Source organism: Xenopus laevis, chromosome 4S, assembly GCF_017654675.1.
Source record: "Xenopus laevis strain J_2021 chromosome 4S, Xenopus_laevis_v10.1, whole genome shotgun sequence".
Lineage (NCBI taxonomy): Eukaryota > Metazoa > Chordata > Amphibia > Anura > Pipidae > Xenopus > Xenopus laevis.
Genome location: NC_054378.1, coordinates 58,531,154 through 58,546,490, shown reverse-complemented (window position 1 = coordinate 58,546,490; position 15,337 = coordinate 58,531,154). Strand labels below are relative to the sequence as shown.

Below are 15,337 nucleotides of genomic sequence, written 5' to 3'. Positions count from 1 at the left end.
CAAAGAGGAAATGCCCTTGAAATGGGTGTTTCAACAAGATGACTCAAAACACACTAGTAAACGAGCAACATCTTGGTTCCAGACCAACAAGACGTTATGGAGTGGCCATCCCAATCCCCAAAGCTTAATCCAATAGAAAACCTGTGGGTTGACATCACAAATGCTGTTTCTAAAGCAAAACCAAGAAATGCAGAAGATTTGTGGAATTTTCTAATTGGACCAGTGTTGTTAGTGGAGTACCGCAGGGGTCTGTACTAGGTCCCTTGCTTTTCAACTTGTTTATTAATGACCTGGAGGTGGCCATTGAAAGTACTGTTTCTATTTTTGCAGATGATACTAAATTGTGCAGAACTATAGGTTCCATGCAGGATGCTGCCACTTTGCAGAGTGATTTGTCTAAGTTGGAAAACTGGGCAGCAAACTGGAAAATGAGGTTCAATGTTGATAAATGCAAGGTTATGCACTTTGGCAAAAATAATATAAATGCAAGTTATACACTAAATGGCAGTGTGTTGGGAGTTTCCTTAAATGAGAAGGATCTAGGGGTTTTTGTAGATTACAAGTTGTCTAATTCTGGGCCATGTCATTCTGTGGCTACTAAAGCAAATAAAGTTCTGTCTTGAATAAAAAAAGGGCATTAACTCAAGGGATGAAAACACAATTATGGCTGTCTAGGTTGGGGTTGTTTTCTCTGGAAAAATGGCACATGCGAGGGGACATGATTACACTTTACAAGTACATTAGAGGACATTATAGACAAATAGCAGGGGACCTTTTTACCCATAAAGTGGATCACCGTACCAGAGGCCACCCCTTTAGACTAGAAGAAAAGAACTTTCATTTGAAGCAACGTAGAGGGTTCTTCACAGTCAGGACAGTGAGGTTGTGGAATGCACTGCCGGGTGATGTTGTGATGGCTGATTCAGTTAATGCCTTTAAGAATGACTTGGATGATTTCTTGGATAGATATCAAAGGCTATCGTGATATTAAATTCTATAGTTAGTATAGCTATGGGTATATATAGCTTATGTGAAAGTAGAGAGGGGTGTGTGTATGGATGCTGGGTTTTCATTTGGAGGGGTTGAACTTGATGGACTTTCTTTTTTCAACCCGTTTTAACGATGTAATTATGTGCCAGAAGTTGGTCAATACCACACAGATGTGCAGCAGTTCTGAGAAACACTGGTTATAAAACTTAATATTAGTTCAGTGATTCTATACCAGCCCACGGCAACCACAACCCTTTAGCAGGGAAGATCTGTGCCTCCAAATATGCTCCCCATCTTCTTTTCTGCCGATTCACTGCACATGCTCAGTGCTGCTGTCGCTTACTGAGCGTAGGGATCGACGCACAATATATGGCATTTCTAGGCATAGTTATTTTTAAGGTTTAAGATGACCTTTAAAGGAAAGTATCACTCTATAAAAATGCTCAGTTACAGGGTAGATGAGGTTAAATAACGGACGGGTAGATCTACATTGTTGTTCAGCTATTAGTCTCCAGTGAAACCTGCCAAACCTTTATTGATCAATTCCTGTTGGCTGCAGTGAAGAGGAATTTTAGTTGTTGCCCTGCAGTGAAGTGTGGCCCATTAAGTACCTTTAGCATATTTCCCAGCAGACTTAAAGTAAGTGAAATAGAACTGTAGAGGCTGATCAGATTGTTCTAGTCAACACAATGAGTAGCAAATGGTTTTGGTCCCAAACTGAACAGAAAGTTTTGGCCCCAACTGCTTTTTTAGAAGGACTTGTCTGGTTACAATACCAATTAAACACACAATCCTGCCTTCCCTCTTGCTTTGGGTCTTCTGTTCAATGCTTTCATCAAAGTAACACGTTATTCGTTGTTTCTATGTGTTTAACGGTGGATAAAGTTGTTTCTCCCGAGCGGCTATGTTTCTAAAAAAAGACTACATGACCCAGCATGCTCTCCAGCTGCACGGGCTGCTGCTATTGGTTAATCCCAGCAGTTAGTGCTGCATGTGTGTGAGCCGTGCCACGGGGAGGAAGCTCAGTTGTGGGAGTAGTGCTTCTGCCTGTGAGAAAAAAAGGGTGAGTACTGAGGAACATGCCGGCAATGTCGCTTTCATTTTGTTTATAGTGCAGCTCTGCATGGAGTCACTGTCACTGCTGTGTGTCTCTGACAGACTGACCCTACTGCTGTCTCTCCCATTGGCTGGGCTCTTTCACACTAGTTAAGTGCAGTGTCCAGTACAGTTCTAGTAGCTGCCTCCACTATTCATCTGAGTGACGTTGCTTAGAATTGCTGCAGTTTGGGCTGCTCTTTGTTTAGTCAGTCTCCATTGATTTGCAGAAACTGTAGCAAGAGCAAAACAAACCGACAACAGAGCAGCAAATCATCCCCAAACCCCCCTGATTTTCACTTCCCTGGCTAGCATAAACTATGCCTTCTTCTTTGTGGCTAGTGGCCAGAGGTGGGTTGGTTGCTGCCGTCTGGACCCCCTCCCCCAGCACTCCTCACCCCCTCCCCCAGCACCCCTCACCCCCTCCCCCAGCACCCCTCACCCCTCCAGTACCCCTCACCCCTCCAGCACCCCTCACTCCTCCAGCTCCCCTCACCCCTCCAGCACTCCTCACCCCTCCTCACTCCTCCAGCACTCCTCACCCCTCCATCACACCCCACCCCTCCAGCACTCCTCACCCCTCCTCACTCCTCCAGCACTCCTCACCCCTCCAGCACTCCTCACTCCCTGCCCCTTATACACACTATTGGCCTTTGCACCATATATTGCACTGAAAGGGCACATGGAAGAGCAACACTTTTTCTTCAACACAGTCAGCACATCTATGGTTAATTCCAGGCTTACTTTCAATGTAAAGGGCCAATGTGTATTGAATTGTAGTCACAAGTGGGGCGGGTTCATTCAGTGCAAAGGGAAAAACTCCAATAAGCCTTGAATTTAAGGTTCTGATTCACCCTGGTAACATTCCATTACTGATTCAAATCAGCAAAAGCATTATTTCTGTTTATAATATCAAATCAGCTATTGCTTCAATAAGCATAAACTATATATTCCTGCCCTCCCCTCCCTCTTGCTTTGGGCCACTAGACCCCTGCCTGCAGCACCCACTCATAACGGCCCTGCACCTTACCCACACTCACTGCCTGCGCTACACCTGTAGCATGAAAAAGGTAAATAGCAATACTTTTCCTTAAAGGAGAAGGAAAGGCTAAAATGAAGTAAGCTTTAGGTCTATATAAATACTACAGTAAACCCTCAAAGTAATGCTGCTCTGAGTCCTCTGTCAAAAGAAACAAAGCCTTCTTTCCTTCTATTGTGTAAACATGGACTTCTGTATCAGACCTCCTCCATCCAGCTTAAACCTCCAGGGCTAGGGCCTGAGCATGCTCAGTTTGCTCCTCTCTCCTTTTCCCCCTCACTGCTGTAATCTGAGCCCAGAGCTATGAGTGAGCAGGAAGTGATGTCACACCAAGCTAATATGGCAGCTGCTAGCCTAAACAAAGAGAGAGAGCTCCTACAGCTGTTTACTCAGGTATGGTAAAGCATTCTGCAGAATAAATATAGTGTTATAGCTTGCACTATTGTGGCTAATCTATTGGCATTAATCTGCTTCGGTAGCTTTCCTTCTCCTTTAAAGGAACAGTAACTCCAAGAAATAAAAGCGTTTTAATGCAATTAAAATATAATTTACTGTTGCCCTGCAAGTAATAACTTTTGCATTAGAACAACTACTACATGATTAGGCTGCTTTGTAGCCATGGGTGCAAAACATTCATCACATAGAAAGATTCATTATTTGAATATCCATTATATAGTGGATAATGTACCCCCTACTGTAATTTTTAAATATATTATGTCACAGAGGAGTTATGCGACCATATAATTCGGCCTCGTGCTTTTATACAGGTCACATAACTCCGAGGTGACTTCTAATATCTTTATAAATTTCAGTAGGGGGTACATTATGTATAATAATCTACATTTTGTGTGAAATGTCAGGAGGGGGGTGGAGGGGTCGGCGTCCAATTGTGGTCGCCGTCATCCAAATTGGACGCGCTGCTTCAAATTCGGACACGTCAGAACTCGCCGTTTATAAGGATATAATTTACAGTCTGGTCCAATAGGGAAATGACCAGACTGTAGGTTATATGAATATATGTTTATAAGGGAGGAGATGGGGTGAGTGAAACAGCTATATTTAAATAAAGACTACATCAGATGACGTTCCCTCTGGCTACAGGGCTTGCTGCTATTGGTCAGTTCTGTGCTGCTACTTGTACTGGAAGCTTAGTTGTTGTACGACTGTTGCCTATGAGAAATATTTAGTACCCAGTAACATTGTATAAACAATGGCTGAATCCGCTTTGTTAACTGTGTGCAACTCTCTGCGTAATGTTTCCTTTATTCTCTATGTTCCCTGGTTCTACATGGGGGTGTATGGGGTATGCAACTCATTGTCATGCTGCTGGGTGCTGGTATGTGTTTCCCACTCTTTAGTTTAAAAATATTCAAATTTGCATTGACATTTTATTAGCTGTTTAAAAAACTCAGACTGGAGAGTCATGCATTTTTGAGGCCATGGAACACCTTGACAATTGATATTCTTTAATATAAATATAATATAATATAATATTCTCCGTATACCGTTATTTATGTTTGGGTCATAAGTATCTTGAAGGCCTTTCTACTTGTTGGTGAATTACAACAGTGGATGCTGGGAGTTATAGTTCATGTCTGTAGCAGATGTTCTTTTGCAAATCCACTGCCTACAATAGACTAAAATGCCTATGCCATTCAAACTTTGCAATAAATACATGTTATTAATAATAATAACAAGAAGGATAGATTTAATGGAAATCATGAACATGCCGTTGAGAAGCTTGAGCCAAATAGAAGATAGGACACTGAAAAAATGTTATCAGTATGGGTCACTTCACCAGCAGTCAAAACAGAAAATGTCACTTATTAATTATTATTAATAATAATATTACCTGATATTACCTTACATGTTACCTGAAGTTTAGTCCAAAGTGATATAGATCCATAAGAGATGCAAGTTGTAACATGCCAGTACTGGACTGAAAACTTGCAAAACCACATTCTACATTCCGCATGCAACAAACATGGAATTCATGAGTGTCCCATAAAAAGCTGAGAGTTTCAAATATGAGCAATATATTTCAATTTGCTCAATACTATTTGTCAGTAAAAGGTAACATATTCCTGCCCATAAATATTCTAGGTTAAACCTGGGATTTTCCGGATAAGGGATCTTTACATAATTTGGAGCACCACTACCGATGAGCGAAAATTTTCACCAGGTTTCACAGCGAAAAAGACGACGTAGACCCGTAATTAAATGGGTAATTAAATTATGCAACATTTTAAACTTTTTACGTCTGGATCTTTAATTGGTAAGGGCCAATCATTTGGTTTGCATTTCATTCATGAGCCACACAGAAATTATTCATGTATGGTCAGTAGTTCACCTGCCTGTCTAACCATGTCAACAATTAAAACAAATCAGGGAGCCGTCCCCCATCTTACTTGACAAATCACCCCTTCTGTTCATGCAACAAAATGGCAAATGTCACTGGCAAGCAAACCATTTCAACATATGTCTAAAAGATGGTGCAACGGAAGCAGACAATTTTATATGCATTAAATATATATTCCTGTATTGATGCATTTTAAAATCAATATTATAATGGTAGCAAGGTACAGGACAAATAGCTGTATGGCTTTCATGGCAGACAGACGCTTCCTAAGAAGCTCAGATTGGCTCAGTATTCCATGCAACATTTAATAGCTCTGAAAACCACCAGCCATTAGTAAAATTAACCATTTCATATCTACCACATACAGCATTAACACATATCTGAAAATGGGTGTAACAAGTTCCATGTTCTTTTCCTTCTAGTGAGATCCCACCACTCACTCCTCTTCAGATATTCTCCCAATCTGACTCGGAGTTGCACTATGTAGTATATTTCACAAACTTAGTAACAATGTAAATGTGATTGAATAAAAGACACGTCTATCAAGTTCAACCTTCTTTGTCTCTGAGAACCTGCATCTAGTTTGCCTCAGAGGTGAACAAAGATCCTTTCCGTCTCCAAGAGGGCAATCAGACCAGTGCCAGAGCTGATTCTAGTAACCTTTTATTTTCTCATTTTCAAAAAATGCATCAAACTCAGTCTTGAAATTATCTAATTTATCTGCCAGTAGCACTTCAGGTACATCATCCCACAACTGTACAGTTCACAGTAAAAAAAACCTTTCCAGATCTTAGGATGGAATACCATTTCTTCTAATCTAAATGAATGCCCACATGTCTGCTGGAAGGATCTACTGGTGAATAAGGGTAACACTACACATCACGGATTCTCTGCCTCTATTTATCTGCCTGCACCTGGAGCCACGTCCGCCCAGGGCAGGCACACAGAGCCGAAACGTGACAGTTTACATTTTGGAGACAAAATCCACTCCACGCACCTGTACATGGCCCAATTCACTGGCTCCAGGAGAATGCACATGAGAAAGCTGTTAGGAGCTTAAGGGCTATTCCACACGGGGAGATAGCGACGCGTTTGCGGTCGCGGCGACAAAGCGCCGCGACAGTCGCCGCGACCGGCGCAGGCGACAGTTTTGTATGGGCGCCTATGTAAAAACGCCTGTGCTAACCACACGAGGCGATGCGCTTTTCAACAGTCGCCTGAAAATGCCTCGCTATCTCCCCGTGTGGAATAGCCCTAAGGGACTATCAGCCTATGCTTATCTGCAGGCACATGGGGCTCTCAAATCTCAGGCAACAAAATGTTTCTTTCTCACCAGCATTAATGTAAAATGCCAGTGGCAGCTAGAACCAATATTTGACTACAATTTGAACACAAAACACAGAAAGAAATCACCAGTGCTCAGTCTAACCCATGCTGTGGCGTTGGTCAGCTGCTATAAGCGCCATTGTGCCAGTGCACTAATCTATATTCTGGAGTTTACCAGCTGCCAGTTACTGCACCAGGGCCCGCACCCCCTCGGGGCCAGCCGGCGGTTTGGACACACGTGAATCCGCCACAAACATCGCTTCTGGAGGGGGGCCTGGCTGTGCGGCCTGCACCCTGGCCCCGCACCGGTTAGTTACATTACTGCCAGCTTGCGGAAAGTAATTAAGAGCAATAATTTTCATACAAAAAGAAGGGGAATGATAGTCAGCATTTTGAGTTCAGACTAAGCAGTTCAAGCGATGGAGATTTCTTGTGTTTCGTTAACAGATTGTAGACAAATATTGCTTTCAACTGCCATACAGCCTTTAGAACAACACATACTTACAGGCAGGTCTGGACTGAGAATCAAAATAGGCCCTGGCATTTCAGGTACACAGAGGCCCAAACAACCCCCACCAGCCACATAAATAGTGACTGTCAACTACAGCAGCTCCTCTGGCATTTGCCAGAACCCACAGATTGCCAGTCTGGACCTGCTTACAGGGGTAGGCTGATTAGCTGTGACTTAAGAGCTCCCTACTTTTTTCACCAGAGCACCTAAATTAAGAGTAAATACAACATGGATTACTCAGTAGGAAATTATAGTTTAATAAGTTGTAGAGCATCATGTTGGGTCTACAGCAGTAGTGGCTGTATCCACAGCAAAATATCTTGAGCTCCAGCACTTTGTTCTCCGACTCTGTACTGTACCAGAGATTCATAGAAATCGCTAAATTTTAAATTTGTCCACTTTATTTGAACACACATTAGTAAATACAAGAGGCAGTGTATGTGCAAAAAGGCGTATGTGTTTCATGCTTTATTAAACGCCCACTTCCACAAAGCTCTGTTTAACAAGGCATGAAATGTGTAAGCCGTTTTGCACATAAACTGCCTCTTGTATTTACTAATTGTATTTTAATAAAGCAGAGAAATTTTAAGGTTCGTGATCTCGGGGAATCCCTGGTATAGAGCAGTTTGGTATGAAGTGTGCCAGAGTCTCGCTAGTGCAGCCACTGGGAGGTGACACCATGCTCTGCCACACAAAGCGGTGAGCTCCACTGAACTTATTCTTTGGTGCAAAATATCTTGAGGACAGCCCTGTAGAATAAGCACAATTTATTTTCAGTCCAATCTATTTATAAGGCTTATGTTGAACTGACATGTATAAGGTATTTTCTGTTAAAAACATTATTCCTGTTTCTTTATTGAAAAAAAGTTATTTTGTAGCAGTGGAGTGACCATGTGTAGAGTAAATAATCCATGATCCTTTTAGTACAGCAGTTTACTGCTAAAGCTTCATATAAACAGGGTCATTTACTAAAGTGCAAATAAATTGGAGCCGTTTGAAATTTTTTCACCCAGAATACAGAATTTCCTTCCGATAATTTTAACAAAATTGCACATGCCACAATAATTATGGGCAAAGTTTTGCATCCAGATACTGGAGGTGCAGTGTTTTACACGAGTTCATACAGTAGATAAAAACAATTTGCTCTTGTGGTGGTGTTGATTACTTGCATTCCTATAGGTGCAACATGTATAGGGAACCTTGTACTTGCTACCTAATAAAGACAGAGGGTTCCCTTGCCAAAATATGTACAATTGGCAAATTTCTCCATGGTACTAGTATAGATAAGCACAAGCAGCTGTGGTGCATTGCGTATGGTATTGTAATGGGTGCATATTGTAATGGGTGCAACGCCTGCTTTTTACCTAGCACTGCACCATAAATGAGGGAGAGTGGAGAGGTTTGTCGCCCGTGGTAAAAATAAATGCACTACTGCAGGCAACACATTTTACAAAAAATAATTTTCCACCAGCAATTATGTGAAGTGCCAGTGGGAAAACATATGTGTCACTTCATCTTTGCAAAGTCACACAAAGTTACCTTACGAGAAAACTTTGGGACGACTTAGGAAAGCTGAAATGACTTGTATGTTTTTTCCATCAGTGATCTACATTATAGCCAGTGGCAAAGCATTTTTGAGAGATTTGTCGCCTGCAGCAGCATTTTTGCGTCAAATTTCTCTGTGTGCCATCTCCCTTAGAATGAACAAACACATGGGGTGGTTTATATATTTATCTGGTCTCATATGCGCTCTTTATCCCCATGTAAGTACTGAGTAAAGATGTGGTGTACATAGTACATCTGATAAAATAGATATTAATGAAATGTTATTCAAAGGTAAGCAATGCCTCTGTGTTGGTGTTTCAAGAAGCATTTATTGATACAATAACAGGTGAAAAATAAAGTATACATCTTACATACATGCCATGCTATTCTATGTGTATGTAGTCTATGCACTATTGCAGTCCACCTCTGCTACGTTTCTGTTCCTGCACTGATGTTATAGAAGAAGCAAAGGTTATGATTGTAATCGTAGATTTTGTTGTCATTACATTAAATGCCTTTATTTTCAATCATTCTTCATGAGCAGAATAATATAGACTATTGTTTAAAGTGGCAAATACTGTAATGTTAAAGAGGATGTTAGGAATGATGTAGCATGTGTGAATGGCAGATGTCAGTGCAATAGGTATACTAACTGTACATTGTGTTCTGTATCTTTAAGATGTCAGCCATTAAGCGGGAGGCACTTAGTGTATGAGTTCCCTACGTCACTGTAGCTTGCAGCCTGCCTGCTCTTGTTTCCGTGTATCAAATTGTATCTCATTACTGAACTCTACGGGCAGGCCACTTAGCTCTTAGCATTTTGGGATTTTTTTAAATTTCTTTTTTTTTGCATTTTGTAAAATAGTCAGTTTACTGATGTTTGGAACTTGCAAGCTACTGTGCTACCATGTGACAGGAGAAAGGATTATTTTATGATTATTTTATAGATGACAGTATGGAGTGTGACACGTTTAATATTTTAATTTAAAGTTTCTTTCCCCAGCTGATAGGAAGAGATAGAAGTAAGAAGGTAAGAGCACACGTTATGCTGCATTCATTTGGTGCACCTCATCTGCAGTGCTGCATAAACCATTCATAAAAATACAGATGAATACGATTAATCAAGAGAAAATGTATTTTTATTATATCTTCAAAAGAAATAGTGGAAAAAACATTTACTGAAAAGTATACAGGGATTAAAAAATACAGCAATTTAAATTGTGATCATTCTACTCAATATGATTTTGATGCCTTTTTTGTTCAGGGGCTGCAAAAATCCTCTTTTAAGATCCTTTAGCCTCCCAAATAATTGCAACACTGGAGGTATTAATATTGCAGTCACGATCCCATGCTGTCAGGCGCGGATAACCATCTGCTCATTGTAAAAAAAATGTTCAGCAGTCTGAATTATAACATCGGTTGAGGTGGGGGACATATTTATAATTTATTTAATGGCTGTTTCAGAGGTGTGTGTTTTTAATCTTCTTTGCTCATTGTAGAAACCAAAGAAATCTCCAGCATGCCCATGGTTACAGGGATTATGGAGAGCAAGGAGAACGGTGCTGTGGATGTTAAAAAGTAAGTGGTAGAAATCTGTAGCAAGAGGTATTCTATATGTGTGCATATTGAGATCTGTGTTGTACCATGATTTGTACATATATATGGATATAAATCGAAACAACTCTGACCCAGCTTTGCAGGTTTGTGGGGAAAAAAGCTCACTAGCAAGTGCAGGCATTATACAGTAAAGAAAAACAAGTGTGTGTGTGTAATATTTAGTGTTAACACTTTAGCAATCCATGCATCAACATATTGCCTTGTGTTTCAAAGTGCCATATATTGCATCCAAAATGCTCCTTTTTTTCTAGGGTAAATTTTTGTAGTTGCACAACACCAAAAAAATTACTTTAATATACCTGTGTATATACAATATATCCCTTTAACAATCATATCAGGGATAAAGCGTATTTCCAATTAACAGGGTTATGAGTATAATGAGTGTAATAGAACATCTGGGAAGTTTTGGTGCTGTGTAACTACAACAGCCTACATTCATGACCCAGGGATAGATTATATCCTTTATATGCACATATATAATAGTCACTTTTTTTTCAATTGGCACTTGAGAAGTGAGAGTTTTGGGTGTAATATATGCACTTGTCATAGTCCTGCCCCCAGATCCCATAAGACCGCCCACAATATTTCACTACCTCATCCCCTGAGCATTACCCATCGGCCCCAAACACCGCTGCCCAGACTGCAGGAAACAAACCCTAATTTTACTATTTTATTTTAATTAGGCCTTTAGGGGGATGGTGTTCGATTTTCTGTCCCTATTTATCAGAGCTAGTTACCTCTGCAGAATAACCAGTGCATATATTTAAAGGAACTTGTGTAGAAATTTTTTTTATGGAAATGCCACACTATAGAATAGAATAAATATATTTCTCTTTTCAAATATATGTTAGCTGTCATTTTATTTCACTTGTTTTCGACCTGTGACTGCTGCCTGTTTTGTAACCCTGTCTAGTGATTTGCCAGTGATCATAACCTCTACTGTTATCTGTAAATCTCCTTTTTTATTGGTGGACACTGGTGCAGCAAAGATTGTAGCTATAAACATCAACGAAATTGCACATTATACTTAATTGCATGTATTTAACACACATTTTTGGGTGGGTAACAGAAAATGTCATAAAAATGTTGTATAAAAATGTGATACTTGGGCCTACTTAGTCACAGACCAATTAAGGTTCACGTTACCCTGAAAGCTCTAAATTACAGGAGGGCTATCTCCCTTAGACTACATAGATAGTTCTTATCATCAGACTTTTATTCAGAGTAGTGATAGTTCACATCAGTGGAGCCTCATGGCTGTATATCAGTTCCTGAACCAACAAGAGTCTGATGATAAGAACTACATAAACACTTATTATTATCGACTGAAGCCCTCTAGTGGCTGGAGGTAAACACACCACAATGTCTAGTAATCAGCAGGTAAATTGGGAAATGAGGGTAGGAATTAATTTCACCTTCTGGTTATATGAATGATCACAGCAAATTAGTAAGGAGATAACTGTATTGACTGCTGCAATCAAAAGTGTAGATTTATAGTAATCCATCAGATGAAGTAATATCATTTATTTCTGTACAGTACACGCAAATGCATATGAAGATCTCACTTTTATAAAAAAAAGTTTATTTTGTTGAGTTATAGAACATTTTGTGATACTGCTTTTATGTATTACAGCTCAGTGGAGAATGGGAGACCGCCCGATCCAGCTCACTGGGCTGTGGATGATGTTGTAAATTATTTCAAAGCTGCAGGATTTGAAGAACAAGCAAGTGCATTTAAAGAACAGGTACATGGAAATGGCCGCTTAGAACTTGACGTTCTCATTGTTTGGAATTATTAACTGTCATTTTTTTATGTGGCCACATGATGTCACTCAAAGGTTTCCTTGCATCAGATTTCCATAGCTATAGTATAGCACTCATTATTTTAATGCAGCTAGACAAGTGACAACAAAAATCATCGCCACTGTACACAAGAAGGCTAATACAAAGGTTTTAGCACATAAAAATATACTGTCACAGACTTTTTGGCATTTACCTCCCTACTGTATGTTTATGGTTTATGGCAGCTACACCATAACCACCACAGTCCAATGGGGAGTCACAACTGCTTCAGCCTTTGTCACAGAGGGATCATCAGTCCAAACCAAAGTGAAGCACTCAGAGCTTGAGAACCTGGGCCACAACCTGACTTAGGTGGTTGATAGCTGTATCCCAGAATACTTTTGTTATAGGTAATACAGGTATGGGACCTGTCATTGAGAATATATGGGGCTTGGGGTTTTTCAAATAATGGATCTTTCCATAATTTGGATCTTCATACCTTACGTCTACCAGAAAATAATGCAAACATTAAATAAGCCCAATAGGCTGGTTTTACTTCTAATAATGATTAATTATATCTTAGTTTGTATCAAGTACTGTTATTACAGAGAAAAAAGAAATTGTTTTAAAAAATTTGGATTATTTGCATAAAATGGATTCAATGGGAGACGGCCTTTCCATAATTTGGAGCTTTCTGGATGACAGGTCTCCAGATAACAGATCCTATACCTGTATGTAACTTTTAATTAGCCAACTGGGTTGCTCTACAGCAGGGAACAAAACAAGCATGCAGAAAGCCCTGAGGTTAAATTATGGGTTGTGACTATTGGTAGCCCCTATGTGGACTGGCAGCCTACAGGAGATTCTGTTTGGCAGTACACTTGGTTTTTATGCAACCAAACCTTGCCTCTAAACTAGGAATTCAAAAATAAGCATCTGCTTTGAGGCAACATCGACTGGTTGGGGATCACTGCTCTATAGTATATAGATTCCGCACCTCTATAGATGCTTTGCCTAGTGACCAGTCAATCAGAATGTGTAATTCAGAATGGTCACGAATGTGAAATTCTCTGAATACAATTGTACCATAATCACAGTGCTGCTCTCCTTGCCATAGAGGAATTATTGTCCCATGAGAATGACTATCATTTAAAGATTGCATATAGTTATTATATGGTTGGAAGCATCACTTTGCAATGTATATTATACTCTGAGACAGGTTAATGTTAGGGCTGTAACACCATTTAACCAAAGATGTAAGGTCTTCATTTTCCTGTAACATTATTGTGTCAGTTTCTAATCTAAAATCTCTTTATTAAATCATTGCTTAAAGGGGTTGTTCACCTTCAAACAACTAATTGGTTTCAGATAGATCACCAGAAATAATGACCTTTTCCAATTAATTTCTATTTTGTATTTGTGACCATTTTTCTAATATTGAAGTGTAAAGTGTCATTTTCACCTTCTAAAGCAGCTCTGGGAGGGGGGGTCGCCGACCCTCTAAACTGTGCATACATTTAGTTGACATTTCTTCTCTTTGTCCCTGCTGAGCAGAATCCCTGGGTTTCATTAAAGGCAGCTGTAAAATTGATACAATAGTTGCTAATACTCCACAGATGCTGCTGAGAAATGTATTAATTCCATGTTGTAAAATTGTAACAATTCAGAATCTGCCCCTGAATTATTGAGTTGCCAGACTGAAACATCAGAGACAGGAACATTCAACTTTAAACTTAGATTTTGGAAAAGTGTTTGGAAGGTGAACAACCCATTTAATAAATTAATACCATCCCAGTTTTTTATTTATTTTTCAAGAAATCATGATAGGAAAATAGATGAAAAGCCTTGTAATGGCTTTCATTAATTAATTGTCCCCCAAGGAAGAACTTTTTCTACAAATTGCACAGTTTTTTTTTACGTTTATGTAAAATGTGCTGTCAATTAATAGATGGATTCCGTGCTGTACAGCAATATCAATTTAATTGACAAGCAGTCACTTTGTTACATTGTGATTAGACTGTTTTGTTTGTTTCTTTATTTTGTTTTATAGGAGATTGATGGAAAGTCTTTATTGCTTATGACAAGAAATGATGTTTTGACTGGACTTTCATTAAAATTAGGCCCTGCACTCAAAATCTATGAGTACCATGTGAAGCCTTTGCAGACCCAACATTTAAAGAGCAGCTCTTCCTAGGTATGAAGAAATGGAGTGTATAATACAGCCACATCTTAACCAAATATGAACCTCCGCCCAGTAAGAAACCTAATTAAGGAACTGAAAGAGAAATTGACAAGCTCAGTTTGCAGAAATATTTTGTAACTTCCCAAACAGTTTTCAAAGGGAAGTAAACACATATGGTGTTTTTCTGCTGATTTGAGGAAAAGGCAATGCTGTTATGGGGCACTCTAGAAATCGGCAACATTTTCCAGATAACTCATTTAAGTGCTCGATTGTTTAAGGACTATTGCTTGACAAACATGTAAACACCGTTTTGGATGCTGCTGATATTCTTTATAGTCATTTTGTTTAGGTCTAAAAGAAACAATGGCAACTTGAGTTAATAGAAGAGGCACATAGTACTGAGTAAATGCGATTCTGCTAAATACTACTTGAGACGTGCACTGACATTTCCATTGGATCCAGGTGCTGACCACAAGTGGTTGGTAAAATGTTACACTTCAAGCTCCTGCAAGCAAGAGAATTTTTATTTTGTGAACAGTTTGATGGTTCAGAATGTTTTCATTTCTTTGCATTTTGGAGTAAGTGATGAACTGGCTGAACATATATCAAAAGTTGTTGCTAGCAGAGTTGGTTCTGTTCACAGGTATGTCAGGAACCATATTGCTCTGCCTAAAAGTGACATAGAAGCACAGATAATTGTGTACGGAACAAATTTTCGTACGAAATTCGGTGCGTGTGTGGTGGGAAAAGAGCCGGCCAATATCAGCAGAAGACTTGGATATTGGTCGATTGGGCTGGACAGAAAATTTTGATTGGGTTCCTTTGAAGTCACCCAAACATCGGCCATTGTTCGTGCTGAATCGTCAGATACAGGTAGAATTCTATTGTTTC

The 15,337-nt window shown here is 39.6% G+C and overlaps 1 protein-coding gene across 2 annotated transcripts; it reads left to right on the top strand.

Annotated features, from left to right (window-relative positions):
* Positions 1–1,934: 1,934 nt before the first annotated feature.
* samd13.S (sterile alpha motif domain containing 13 S homeolog) lies at positions 1,935–15,252 on the top strand. Of its 2 annotated transcripts, none has more exons than XM_018260700.2 (4): positions 1,935–2,053; positions 10,365–10,443; positions 12,116–12,227; positions 14,315–15,252. In XM_018260700.2, exons 2-4 carry the CDS (start codon positions 10,385–10,387, stop codon positions 14,456–14,458), a joined length of 315 nt encoding a protein of 104 aa, XP_018116189.1. In that variant the 5' UTR covers positions 1,935–2,053; positions 10,365–10,384; the 3' UTR covers positions 14,459–15,252. The 2 variants fall into 2 exon arrangements, with proteins under 2 accessions (XP_018116189.1, XP_041417216.1); XM_041561282.1 differs by lacking the exon at positions 1,935–2,053 and adding an exon at positions 9,512–9,895.
* The last annotated feature ends 85 nt before the right edge of the window (positions 15,253–15,337 follow it).

Bases quoted from the DNA above. Each gene is read 5' to 3' on its own strand.
- samd13.S (XM_018260700.2), top strand. From the start codon at position 10,385: ATGCCCATGGTTACAGGGATTATGGAGAGCAAGGAGAACGGTGCTGTG. The intron at 10,444-12,115 runs GTAAGTGGTAGA...TATGTATTACAG, and splicing joins GGTGCTGTGGATGTTAAAAA to CTCAGTGGAGAATGGGAGAC. The intron at 12,228-14,314 runs GTACATGGAAAT...TTTGTTTTATAG, and splicing joins CAAGTGCATTTAAAGAACAG to GAGATTGATGGAAAGTCTTT.